The sequence below is a fragment of the Zingiber officinale genome, chromosome 8B (assembly GCF_018446385.1).
Source record: "Zingiber officinale cultivar Zhangliang chromosome 8B, Zo_v1.1, whole genome shotgun sequence".
NCBI lineage: Eukaryota > Viridiplantae > Streptophyta > Magnoliopsida > Zingiberales > Zingiberaceae > Zingiber > Zingiber officinale.
Window position 1 is genome coordinate 103,470,200 of NC_056001.1, and position 13,237 is coordinate 103,483,436.

General features: G+C 37.9%; 2 protein-coding genes across 2 annotated transcripts; one reads left to right on the forward strand and one right to left on the reverse strand.

Annotated features, from left to right (window-relative positions):
- The first annotated feature begins 5,545 nt into the window (after window positions 1-5,545).
- Window positions 5,546-6,675, forward strand: LOC122015869 (transcription factor MYB108-like). Its single transcript, XM_042572936.1, has 3 exons — window positions 5,546-5,727; window positions 5,821-5,950; window positions 6,030-6,675. The coding sequence occupies exons 1-3, from the start codon at window positions 5,607-5,609 to the stop codon at window positions 6,508-6,510; spliced, it is 732 nt and encodes a 243-aa protein (XP_042428870.1). The 5' UTR covers window positions 5,546-5,606; the 3' UTR covers window positions 6,511-6,675.
- A 2,423-nt stretch (window positions 6,676-9,098) lies between these two features.
- LOC122017233 (probable NADH dehydrogenase [ubiquinone] 1 alpha subcomplex subunit 5, mitochondrial) lies at window positions 9,099-12,541 on the reverse strand. The gene is made up of 2 exons (XM_042574794.1): window positions 12,145-12,541; window positions 9,099-9,474 (listed from the first exon to the last, which is right to left on the reverse strand). Exons 1-2 carry the CDS (start codon window positions 12,482-12,484, stop codon window positions 9,290-9,292), a joined length of 525 nt encoding a protein of 174 aa, XP_042430728.1. The 5' UTR covers window positions 12,485-12,541; the 3' UTR covers window positions 9,099-9,289.
- Window positions 12,542-13,237: the final 696 nt, after the last annotated feature.

Here is a 13,237-nt window from a genome sequence, read left to right on the forward strand (position 1 = left end):
AAAAAAAAATTAATCATCAAAATAAATTAAAAAAATACTTTTAATAGATAATTTAGAAGGCTAGCATTCCGTAGTTGTGCATTCTATTTTTTTTAAAAAAATCTATAAATATGTTGTATTTGAAGACCGAACTATGAATATTTAAGTGTACCATAGCGTTAGGGACAACTCTTTGCTTTTGATGATCAAAAGTAATATGAACGGATGGTATTTAGAAATGGCAGCACCTGATAGTGCTTAGGGAGCACTGATGATGATGATAAATTTGACATGATTTCTTTTTGTAAAGTTTGAGTTTGATTTAAATTTAGTTTTAAGTTTACTTTATTTGGATATATATTTTAAATTTATTTGGTTGATTATTAGATTTGATAATATAAATTTATTTATTTAGTATGTTAATAAGAATTTTATTAACAAGTTGAACATGTATATATTCTAATTTATTCATTTAATTTATCAAGTTGTCCAAATTTATTTATTTAATTAATTTTATATGTATTGAACTAATATAAATAAATTATTACCAAGTAGAATATTAATTTGGTTCACGAAAGCCATTAGAATACACAATACATAAAGAGATCAAATATAGAGCTAACTATAATTGTTTAGGTTGATCAAATCATGTCATTCTTCGCATCGTAGCCCCCTCCCTCTTGGTGGCATAATCATCCCTATCGGCACAACAACAACCAATCAATACATCATCAACTGATCAATCGATTCAACTTATCTTCAATTAAACGAGATGAACTCCAAAATGAGACCAGCAACTTATAACAGTGCTTGAAACTATATGATACGAGATGTAACGAGTGGACCCAGGAGATGATATAACAGTCAAAGTTAAAGTGATGTGATGGTCAAAGTCAATGGAAGATAGCATCTCCTGACTGGCTCCGTCATTCACCCAATATTAGGATTCTAAGGTCTAGCCCGGTTGGATTATAAGTCGGGTGAGTAATAATCGACCAACCCTTAAGCCAGTCAAATATATGGAGCCCAGTACTCTACCTAAAAAATAGCACATCTGATCATCCAATAGTTGATTGGATTTTGAGGCAACCAGCCTTCTAAGCTGGTCAGGATGTCTGATCCCTCTCATAGTCGACCGCAAATCTCTCTATACAAGACTCGGTCGGGCAAAGGGTCGGTCAGGTTTGAAGCACTTAGCCTCATATTACTATTCGGACGAATTTCTAGTAAAGCCCCGATCGAGTAAAAGGTCACCCGAGTCTAAAGCACTCATCCTCATATTACTATCCGAACGGATTTCCATCAAAGCATAGGTTATCAGATAGACTTCCGAGAAGCACTAAGCTTCCTCTTATTTCTCAAATAGATTTCTAACATGACCAAGACATTATATTATCATTCTCAAAACGAATGTCTCAATGATGTGCAAAACATAACTGAGCAGCTTAATACCGAGACATATATAAAAGCGGTCGATCTTACTGACCGACCAAGATACATGCAGTACAATACATAACAGAGCCGACCATACAGAATATAACCGAGCAGCTCAACAGAGACGGTCGGCCTTAAGGGCCGGTCGGGATATATTCAGCAGGCAATATCCTAATAACCTATTAGAATAATAATTATGTGTCAAGAAATATTCTTTTGAAAACTTCTTCAGGGATCATCGTGTCTCCCATCAGCAGGTCATTTATAATAGCATTTTCCTTCATCAACCTCAGTAGTAATAGAAACTACAAACGACAAAAGAGGTATATATGTGAGTAAAGAGAAGATTCCTCGGATAATCATTATAAATTACAGAGGTTGTTCAATTCCCTTTACGTAACAAACTCTAACACCTTTTGCCACCTCATGATTGCGGAGGTTAGGCGAGGAGGTACATAAAGGAGAGTCCTCTCCGTGGTGAAGGTACATTCTCAAAACATCTGCAACTTTACTCTTGTGCACACGTTCTTACTGTTCTTCAACCACCCATTCGGATTTGTACTGACTTGAGCGTCGAAAGGCCTTCGCCAGGTACTCCTCCTGATTTCTAGGTGCTGACATTTTGTTGACTCGTCTCCTTGTACGCATGATCGAAAGAAAGTTTCTTTTTAGAGAGAAAGATCTTCTATTAGTCAACCACTAATTCACTGTACTCAGTACATCATCTCTACAGTTTTCAGATAGCATCACTAGAGAAAAAGCTAAAGGTAGATAATAAAACAAGATGTTTTTACTAGAATTGTGATGTCTTCTTGGATTTAACTAAGCCAGCTGTAGAGTGTGATATTTAAATTTGTTTTATTTTTTTTTTCTTTCTAAAAGTTCAGAATAAGAATATATGCAACACAGATGAGTATTTTGATGTGGCACGCACTGTCAGCACTTGTTTACATTACTGCATGAACAGTACAAATATGATTGTTAATCATTAGTGATACTTGGGAATACTCATGCATCCTAATTGGTTCCTCTTTATCGAGATTTGGCTGAATTAGAGGCGCATATCATACGAATGGAGTCGATCGAATAATATAAAAATATTAATATTTGAATTCGAGTTTGAAAATATATGTGATATTCAAATTCTTTTGGAATACTTTGTTTATTGCTACTTGTGATTGCTTGTCCCTTCTTTTGGTTAACACACAAGAACAAATTCTTCTCTTCTCTTGTACCAAACCCTTTAAATATATGTGACATGTCATGCACTGGATATGCATCACATGGCTCAATTATATTGCTGCTTCTAGAAATGAACTCATACACTTCTTAATTAATGACTTAAAGGTAACTCAGCTTGTGCTTGACCTTTCAGCAATTTCTACATAGATGATGATTATTTTTGTTGTTGTTGTTTTTTTAGTTGGTATCATCAATTTAAGTTATGCTGATTAATCTTAAGAGTTATCTTCTGATCTTATATAAGTTTTCTATTTACTACTAAGATAAATAAAAAAGTGCTCATAGTAGACATTCCAACATTTTTAGATTAATCGTAGAAATTTATCCGTCAATTCATCGAACTTGAAACTCAATCCTTAAGCCCCCAGGGCGTAGCGCAGACGGTGGGCGCATGGTATCTCTGACGTAATGGCCAGGGGTCGATTCTCAGGAACTGACGACCTGGGGTTTACCCCGCCATGCGTCTATGACCTGTGTACCTGCATGAACCTCCCTCCATATCCGTGGGGCCGACACTAGGAGGGCCACTAAGATAGCGGATCTACCTTTGAAACTCAATCCTTAAATACTTGTGTGACAAGTATTTAAGGATCGATCCTTAAATACTTGAAACAATAAAAGAGAGTTATGCCACTACATCATGATTTCGGGGACAAAAGTCCAGTATAAGATATATGAACGGAGGCAAATCATAGAATAGTATATAAGATATGTATCAATCGAAAATTGATCTCCTGTTTCATTATAATAAATTAAGTAGGTATCAAGCAAAAGCCAAGTATGAATGATATATAAAGTGTGGAATTAAGAAATTGTTGTGCTAGCTTTGTCGTTCAAATTAATTTTGTTTTTGGCGACAAAAGCATCTGGCGGTTTGCTTAAGTACAGACTTTAAACCCCTGATTAGCAACAGCATGGGTCCTTTAGGTCATAAACTAAGCACTAGAGTTCATCTTTTTCTCAATCTTTGCATTGAGCCAACTTGCTCAGGAGGCTGCTGCAGCCTTTGAGGCTTTTCTTGTTTTTTTTTTTTTTTTGGAAGTACATGAGGTGTGTCACCGTCCACCACACAAATTATATAATACTAATGGAGCCCCGGAGCTATGGCGGCATAAGAGCGTTGGGTTATCATCTAGATATTTATAATTTGATCTCTGTTGAAATTGGTAAGTATTTTGGTAGAGCTCTTGAGGAGAAATAGATAGTTTTTCTTGATACTTAAACTTTTGATTACAAAGCCTTTATATAGACTTGAAAGAAACTTAGGGGGCAAGTAACCTAGCAACTTAGGGGGCAAGTAACCTTAGAAACTTAGGGGGCAAGTAACCTTAGTGATGAGTAAACTTAAGTGATAACACATTAACTTTAACAATCTCCAACATATTTATAGAACTTTTTCTCCAAATAAGATACGCAATTATAGAATATTAAGTTTATGAGCTATCCATTGAGAGCGCTTCCTAATTTATCATAATAATTAGTGAAAAATGTTCGTGGACTTGACTGATCATTTTAAATTTAATGTTACCTAATTCATCCTTATATAACACTAGTGGAAGAAAATGTTTAATTATTATATAAGGATTAAATTTTTATAAATTAATAAATAATTTTTTTAATAAATAATTAATCTAAAAATGCTGGACTAGTAAATTATTTGGATGAGCAATAGAAAATTTCTATAGGGTAAATCTATCATCTCAAGATTAATCAATATAAATTGAATACATGATATCAACTAAAAAAATTTAGTATAACAAAATTTATGTACAAATATTTAAGCTAGCGAATGTAAACTTCTAGAGCAAAAGTGATATCGCTCATCTCAAGCGGTTCAGTATTATTGGTGCCACGATAAGATATAGATAAATAAATCACGAGGAACACTTTACTCTAGCGTAATGACCCTTTACATAATAAGATCATTCATCCATCAAGGTATTTTATATTAATTGAAAAGTAATCTTAAAATTTATTTGAGTAAATACTCATTCATATAGAGAGATTCGTTAGTCTACACACTCATTCGATGCACATTCTTGGACGATCCTCACAGGTTCGGATGCTCGGAGCCATCCCAGGCGCCCCGATTTACTTTTGAGAATCGGAACGTCCGGACATGCGAAGGTCTCTCAGGAGTGTGTACCGAATGAGTGTCCAAGTTAACATCTCATTATATATAAAGTGAGAGATTTATTAGTCTATACATCCGTTCGGTCCACACTCATAGACGATCCTCATAAGTCCGGACGCTAGGAGCCTCTCCCAGATGCCCTGATTAACTTTTGCGAATCGAGACACCCGGATATATGAGAGTCTCCTAGAAATGTGCACTGAACGAATGTCCAAATTAACATCTCATTATATATAAAGAGAGAGATTTATTAATCTACACAACCATTCGGTCCGCACTCATAACCGATCCTCACAGATCCAAGTACACAGAATTCCTCAAAAACGTCCCGATTCATTTTTAAAATTTAGGATGCCTCGAAGAACATTCGGATGCCCAGATATATATGTGAATCGTCGGAAAATATGTACCGAACAAGTGTATAAATATATATAACGTGTTAATCCGTGGGAGCGATTTTTTTAATTTAATTTTCTAACAAAAAAAACAAAATTAGAGAAGGGAGGAGCAAAACAAATTTAGCTCTGTTTCTTGGATTCACGCTCACAGAAGTGTTCCACTTGGCGAACGATCGAGTAAGTGTTTTGTCAAAAGTTAAAAAGCTCTGATACGCAACGCTGTTTGCCTTTCCATCAAAAGCCATCACTTTTGTCTTTAAACTCCCTTAATCTATTCTATACCCCGTTGCGGCTCCCCTCCCTTTTCATCACGTGTTTATTTGCCGCCTCCTGTGTCCTGTCATGTCTACAAAACCCCCCTTCGTCTTCTTCTCCTTCTCCGTCCCGATCCACCACAACATCCAAAGAGGAAGCGGACAATGGAGGTCCAGGAGCTGGAGTTGAGAAGTGGGCCTTGGACGAGGGAGGAGGACCGCGCCCTGATGAACTACATCGCCGTCAATGGCGAGGGGAAGTGGAATTCGCTGGCTCGTCGCGCAGGTACTCATTCACTCACTGCACCGGAACAGAGTGCTCTGTTTTTCTTTCCGGGGAAGAGTAAAAAATGGGATTTTTTTTTTAAAAAAAAAACAGGGCTGAGGAGGACAGGGAAGAGCTGTCGCCTCCGGTGGCTGAACTATCTCCGGCCGGACGTACGGAGGGGCAACATCACGCCGGAGGAGCAACTGCTCATCTTGGAACTCCACTCGCGGTGGGGGAACAGGTGGCTCGTCGAATTCTTGATCTCTTGGTGTGTTGTTTGGCGAAATTGATGATTTGATTGTGTCTGCGTTCTTGCGAAGATGGTCGAAGATAGCGCAGTATTTTCCGGGGAGAACCGACAACGAGATCAAGAACTACTGGAGGACGCGGGTGCAGAGGCACGCGAAGCAGCTCGAATGCGACGCCGGCAGCCAGCAGTTCAGGGACGTCGTGCGCTACCTGTGGATGCCCCGCCTCCTGGAGAGAATCGGCGGCGGAGGCTCCCGTACGTCCGCCGCTGCGGAGTTCGGGATTGCGACTCCGGCGATCACGGAGACGGAGGCAAAGCCCAGCCCGGAGAATTCGACCGCCGCCGCGTCGTCGTCGTCGGTGGATTCGCTCAGCGCGCAGTTCTCGCCGCAGCCTCCTGTTTCCGGCGGCCTGATGCATCCAGGCGGCGAGCTGTGGCCGGAGTCGCTGCCGAAGGCCTTCGACTTCCCGGACTTGGAGCAGATGGTGTGGCCAGCAGGGGAGGATCTGTGGAGCGCGGACGACATCTGGTTGCTGCAGCAACAATTTTAACCGGAATCAATGAAGAAAGAAGCATAAAAAATCTCTTATTTCTGGAGAAGAACTGCACGCATCGATCATCTTCTTCAAATAATTTCCTTTTTTTTGTCTGTGACTGTGATTCTTTGGATGAACCTGTGCATGATTAATTGGATTCGAGATTCGATAACAAAGCAACTCGATGATTAATTAGTAGATTAAATGATGGGAATTTGTTATTAGAGGTGAATAATGATGATGAATGCTTACAGCTCCGGTCCTTTTACAAAGGAGGCCCGGGGCGAAAAAAAAGGGTTCAAAATAAATTTAGGCCCCAACTACCTAAGGCCCTAATTACATGTCTAAAAAGATAAAAGTTGGGCCCAACTAACATCAACTAAATCAATCAACTAAGTTTCTCTTTAGTTTTCCACTAATTGGGGCCCAACTATCCAAGACCCCAATTACATACCTATAATACATAATACTAAAAAAAAAATTTTGGGCCCTCTCAAATTATGGGCCCAGGGCCATCGCCCAGTGCCGCCCTCCTCCAGGGCCGGCCCTGAATGCTTATTTGGTTGGGGATGGAATACACTGAGATAGTGGAAGAAGTCGCCGTCTCTATATTTGTTGCGTGCGATGTATATATATATATATCAAATATTTTAAATACTTTTATTTAATTATAACGGATACATTTATTTATTCGTAACTTATTCAGAATTATTGTATCGGATGCATGACATGGGAACAATTTAGCAAATGTTTGCTTAGAAGGAAAGTTAAACAACAAATAGAAATGAATCTTTTCGCTTTATATTTGATTGATGATTTTATTAATGAATTGAATGACAAATTAAATTAGTGATTTTATTTTATTTTTATTTGATAGTTTAAGATTTTAGAGTGATTGGTTTAGTCCTATGAAAATTTCTCATCAAATTATGATAAATCATAAAGCACTTACAGCGAGCGAACGATCCAAAAGTTCAACATCTTGTAATTACGTATTCTATTTAAAGGAAAATTTCTATAAATATATAATAACTTGACATCTTCAGCACCTTAGTTCAAGAAGTATAATTCAAGTGGCTGATAGCCTACAAAATAAAAAAAAAAACAGTTTATGCAAACTCAGATCCTCGTATGTACTTTACTACTATATCACACCCGTTGGAGGATGATTTTATTTCTATTCGACCAGCTATATTGGAGTCGAGATTAACTTAATCTAGATAGTATATTGGCTCCTTGCATATGATAACCTCAGTCCGATTTAAATTATAATACATAATTTTAATTATATGATTATCAGATAATTATACAATTAAAATCATAAAAAATAAAATAACATAATATTATTTGGTGTGCAGGCATAGGGAAGACGAGGCTACGTAGGCAGCACTATCGACGGACGACTCCCCAGGGTTGTGTGCAACGATTCTTACCGGAGCATGGTGCGTGGAGGGTCTCTCAAAGGCAATTGGACAACAGAAAGGAGCAGTCAGGCCTGGTGGCCCAGGGCAGTTCCAACAACGACAGGCATTGTTATATCTCAGTCAAATTGAGATTTGAAAAAACTTTGAAAGTATTTTAGTCCGAAATGGCAAAAAATTGAAAGATAATTTTAGAAAATAAATTTTATTAACACTAGAATCACGTAAAATCCCACACTTACAAAATAATCACATTCTAAGTTATATGCCCCCACTTACTGACATGATGGGCATATTCACTCATTACTTGAACTAAACAAGATTAAATAACATAATCATAACTAAAATTATCAACAATAACCTTCAACCAAATATGTTCTAAAAGATATTCCTTTATTCTTTTAGGAACCTTTAAATAGGTCTACAGGGCTATGAAAATCGTATCATAAGAATGCTATCAAGAATATCATTTTGATGCTACTAAAATTCTTGCGTGAATAAATGAAGAGGCTTCCGATTGTATGGAGAGAGGCAAAGAATATGGTCCGAGCCGAATTAATAAATTTGCTAACCTTGTGAAACCACCACAATAATCTAATTTTAATGCAATTGATATGATTATTTTAGTGGTCTGACAAGTCAGAGCTCGTTTGGGTATTTGGCTACGCCTCAGGACTAATGAGTGGCAAGAATTATAATATTGTATCATTCCACGCGTGCTTATATTTGGTGGTAGCCATTAGCCATGAGCCCATGGCCCCCACCATTACACGCATAATTAGGCACTTAAGCTTCAAGCAATAGTGACAAAGACGAGTTAACTAAGTGTATTACACTAATATTAAATGAGATTTAAATCTATCGACAATGTGAAATGAGAAAAATGTGAGGAATTTTTGCTTGGATAGTTTCTCTAACATACTTACCATGCGACCATATGTTTCCTCTAATTGCTAAGCATAACTAAAGAGCATAACTAATGCATAACTCACAGATCAGTAGGTGCTGAGGAGACTTGTTGCAGGTGCAAAATTCACTGCGTTCATCAAACTTTTTGCCGTTGCCAACACCGGTAAGCTCAGGCGTCGTTCACGTCGGCAAGCAACAGCCCGGTTCAGGTAGAGGTTCATAAGACATCAATAGGTCTTGCAAAAGCTAAAATCACCTTACTAAGATCAGTCATACACAAACACAAATAAGCATAGCAATTCATTATGGAGTTGCCTAACAATGTCTTGCAATTGTGTCCTTCAGGGAATTAAAACATTTTTGAATCCTAGCGATATTATTTTCATAAGTGAAAGCTAGGTCCATCATTAGCACCAAAAAATGCTGGAAATATATATTGTCAAACCAAGCAAAAGAGTGAGCATTTAAGTTTTTAACTGGGGTGCTGTTTCATCCTTGGGAGGCGAATCTGTCGTGATGGCCTCCAACGTCTTAAAGAACTCATTGGGGAGAGGGGAAGGTCGGTGATGTGGAACATGTTTAGGAATTGGAGTGTTATCTTCGATAACCTTACATTCGTAGTCCTCAGGAACTCCCCATGGATCCCACTCTGCATTGCAATATGAAGACAACTAGCCTTAAGAAGTTGTGAGGAAGAAATATACAAAATAGTTAATGAAAGAGAATAATGATATTGGAAACATCCATGAGCATAGTGAACAGATGCTTGACGAGATGTGTAGGGATCTAAATAAGGAATAAGTCTCCCTTCGGGTTTCATATTCTATGATGCAACTTCATATCCAAGGCTAACTAGAATTGTTAGCTATCAACTTTTTGAAACTAACATAATGTTCACAAAAGCAAATTAGGAAGTACATGAAATATATTAGACCATATTAAGTTAGCCTAACTGTTAATATCAGGGCTAATAAGAATAGTTGGATCAAAAAATATCCATATCATTCAAATTTTAGGTATACTTGTCACCATCAAAGATCATTGTAGTGATTAGTTTCTTGAAATAAGAGAAGTTGAAGATAAATTGTTGGGAGTTACTATTTCCATCTACTACTCCTACAATTGGTGTGTTTCTTCAGAAACGCACATACACACCTCTTGAAGGAACGCAAGCTCGAGATTTCTTATAAAAATAGTGGATCCAATCAGTTTGAGAATGGTCAATTTTGAAATTTTCATGGATTATTTGCTTTAGTAATATGCACTGTATGAAATAAGAATTTCATGTAGAGTTCTTGAATGAAGATTCTTTCAATAGAATGAATGACCATAACAACAAGCGTTGGCTCAATCTTAAGGAAACTATGCAGAAACATTACAAATTTGTGACAAAGATAAATAACCAGAAATTGATTCCTAGGCCATACACAAAAGCAATAGAGTATGTGACGGAAGGCATTCTGGCACAAATAGCTGATAAGAAAGAACCACTTCATCCAAAAAAATGAGTACAAGAATGTTATGTATAAAATTTGAAGAAAATGTTTTTTTGAAAGACTTCTCTATTAACCAGAATTGTGTGAGCTTTGAGTCTGCAGTAATCAGAGAGTATGGGACGAAACAAGTGGAAGAGGTTATCAATAGATGAAGATAAATGAACTAAGCAACAAACACAGTCATGCAACAAGGACACCTAGAAGACTCAGAGTGAAAGGACGTTGATTGGGATTGCCAATTGTCAATGCTGAACAGCATACAAAATGCAGACTTAGGATGCAAAGATCGGGTTTAACGCACAGATTAGGGATGCAAAGATTGGGTCGAATGCACTGTCTATTTTCCTATTATTGGAGCTTACTCCACAAGCAAGGAAATCTCTAGATTAAGTGTGAGTATCCTTTTAAAGCTAACAAGGCAAAAAAGAAGGGCAGAGAACCTCCTGGCTACTGTGTTTTAACAGTTGGATAGATTGATCAAGATGGATAGCTTACAAGCATTTCCACTGTGCTGTTTACTTGGATGGACAGATTGGAAGATGCATAAGAACAAAAGTATTGGAAAGCATCAATCCCAACTTGATCCACCCAATTAGGGGAATCAAAATGAAGTAAGAAACCCCAATCAGTTTCCCCACTATTCCATCCATTCTAACCCATCTAGCAAAGTAAACAGCAGTATCATCCTCGCCACTCATTGTCAGCCAAAGTACAGACCCTAACCATGACTAACTTGTAAAAACCGACGCCAAAGGAATGTCTAATCTGAATAGAATCCAAACCAAGATAAGTTGTGACTGACCACTAACACATGCTCAAAGCATACCTTTAAATTCAAGGCTAAAAAATAGAGAGCAGCAGTAATCAAGGAACTAAAAAGGTTCAAATTTTAGGTCCTGAAGTTGTGGAAATCAACAAGCAGCAGTAAATATGCTTCTTTCTGTTAACATTTTTAGAGAATACTTTTTATAGTAAAATGGTAATCCAAAAGATAGTATTATAGTATTAGTTAGTACTTGGCAAAGTTTTAAATCTCTCAGTACAAAGCATTTTTGTGGTAAACTAGTAATTCAAACAAAAGGCATACGTTAGTATATGATAACTTTTAATTCTTATGGTCTCTCTCCCTTTCTTCTGAGACACCACCGATCCTTCATCCTTTCATCTTCTTCTACCACATCAAACATAGGGAAGCCAAAGAACAAGACAGTTGAAAGTGATCTATGCTCTCAATCCCCAAATGAGACTAGGTTATACAATTAAAGATTAAGCATTCAATTGATTTTAATTAAGACATTTGAGAGAATAAAATTTACTGCTTCATGATATAACTCTATAAATAGATATTAACAATAGATATAAGACATCCAGGTTTCAACCAAGGGATGCAGAAAAAGAAGACGGGCAATGATCCGTCCAATCAATCTCTTGATGGTTCTTCCCTCAACTGTCACATAGTGCCTCAACGCACGGGGACACAATCCCAAAATCAAGATCGTGACAGAGTACTCTGCAATCAAACTCCACGAAATGGACTGGAGAGAAAAACAAAATTGGCACCCAGAACAGCACAACAGTATTGAATCTCCATTAAAATATCATAGGACCGTAAAAGATCTCATTTTGAAGAAACTAAACTATCTAATTTTTATTGTTAAATGCTGAAATGATCCTTTAACTAATTGAAAATCAGAGAAGGAAAGAAAATAGAATCCACCACGCAGATCTACTGGAGAAATCGCCAAATCCAACATCAACCCAACGCATAGATAAAAACAAACATCAAAAAAATTGAAAGGAACTAAAAATAAAGAGGTACGAACCGATCATCTTGGAGATAAGCGTGAGCTCGTCCTTCGCCTCCTCGATGAGCTCCTCAACCTGGCCGCACCCCAGGCGGTTCTCGATCTCCTCCCAGTCATCCTCCTCCAGGCAGACGTTGAGGCGTTGGCGGGTGAAGCTCTCGACGGCCTTACGGTAGCCCTCGTCCGGGGGCACGGCCTGGATCTCCCTGAGAGTGCGGGTGTAGAGGGAGATCAGCACCTCGCGGGCGTTGGGCACCACGTCGAGCCCCACAATCCCGGTCGTCTCCTTCACCTTCTTCCCTACCTGCGTCGACATAGCCCGCCATCCACCGCCCAACAGCACTCGCCGCAGGAACATCTTCGCCTCGAAGGATCAAAATCGATCTCGCTCGGAAGAGCGCATATAAACAGATAGATAGAAAAGGCAACTCCAGGATGGGCTCGCTCGGAACCGATCATCGATCTCGCGCGGATTCCGATCCGACGGCTCCAAATCGTCTATCGATAGGCCCAGTAATTTGACGATAGATGGGCTAAAAATTCTGGGCCCATCTTAGGGATATTAGAACTGCTAAATCATCCTCAATGATTTTATAAACTTTAAGAATTACCCTTTAATATTTAATAATATCAAAATAACACAATGCTTCCATTTTATTTTTTTAAAATTACCATTCAAATTATGATAAATGTCGTCTATGATAAAAGATAAATGCAAATCAATTCATATGATATAAACAAAAACAGATAAAAACAGATACAAAAATCATTATGTTCATTCTGGAAAGCATTCAGCAAGGATCGTATACACCTGACTAAGAAAAATAAACTACAAGATGAACAGCTTACGAACAAGTGCAGAAGTTGAATAAAAACCTACTACCAGTTCGATAACGTTAAGTAAGACACAAACTGTACTGGAAGTATCAAAAACCAAAGTGCGCAACCTCTTCATCTTCGCCTTCATCTTCCTCTGTCTCTTCCTCAGAGAATCTAACATCCTCCAACTCCTCTTCCTCCTCTTCCTCATCCTCCATCTTAAGAGATCCTTTGTCTTTTAGACCAGTTTTAAGTACGGCTGTTTGCCCTTTAGATTTCTCCATGACTTTGC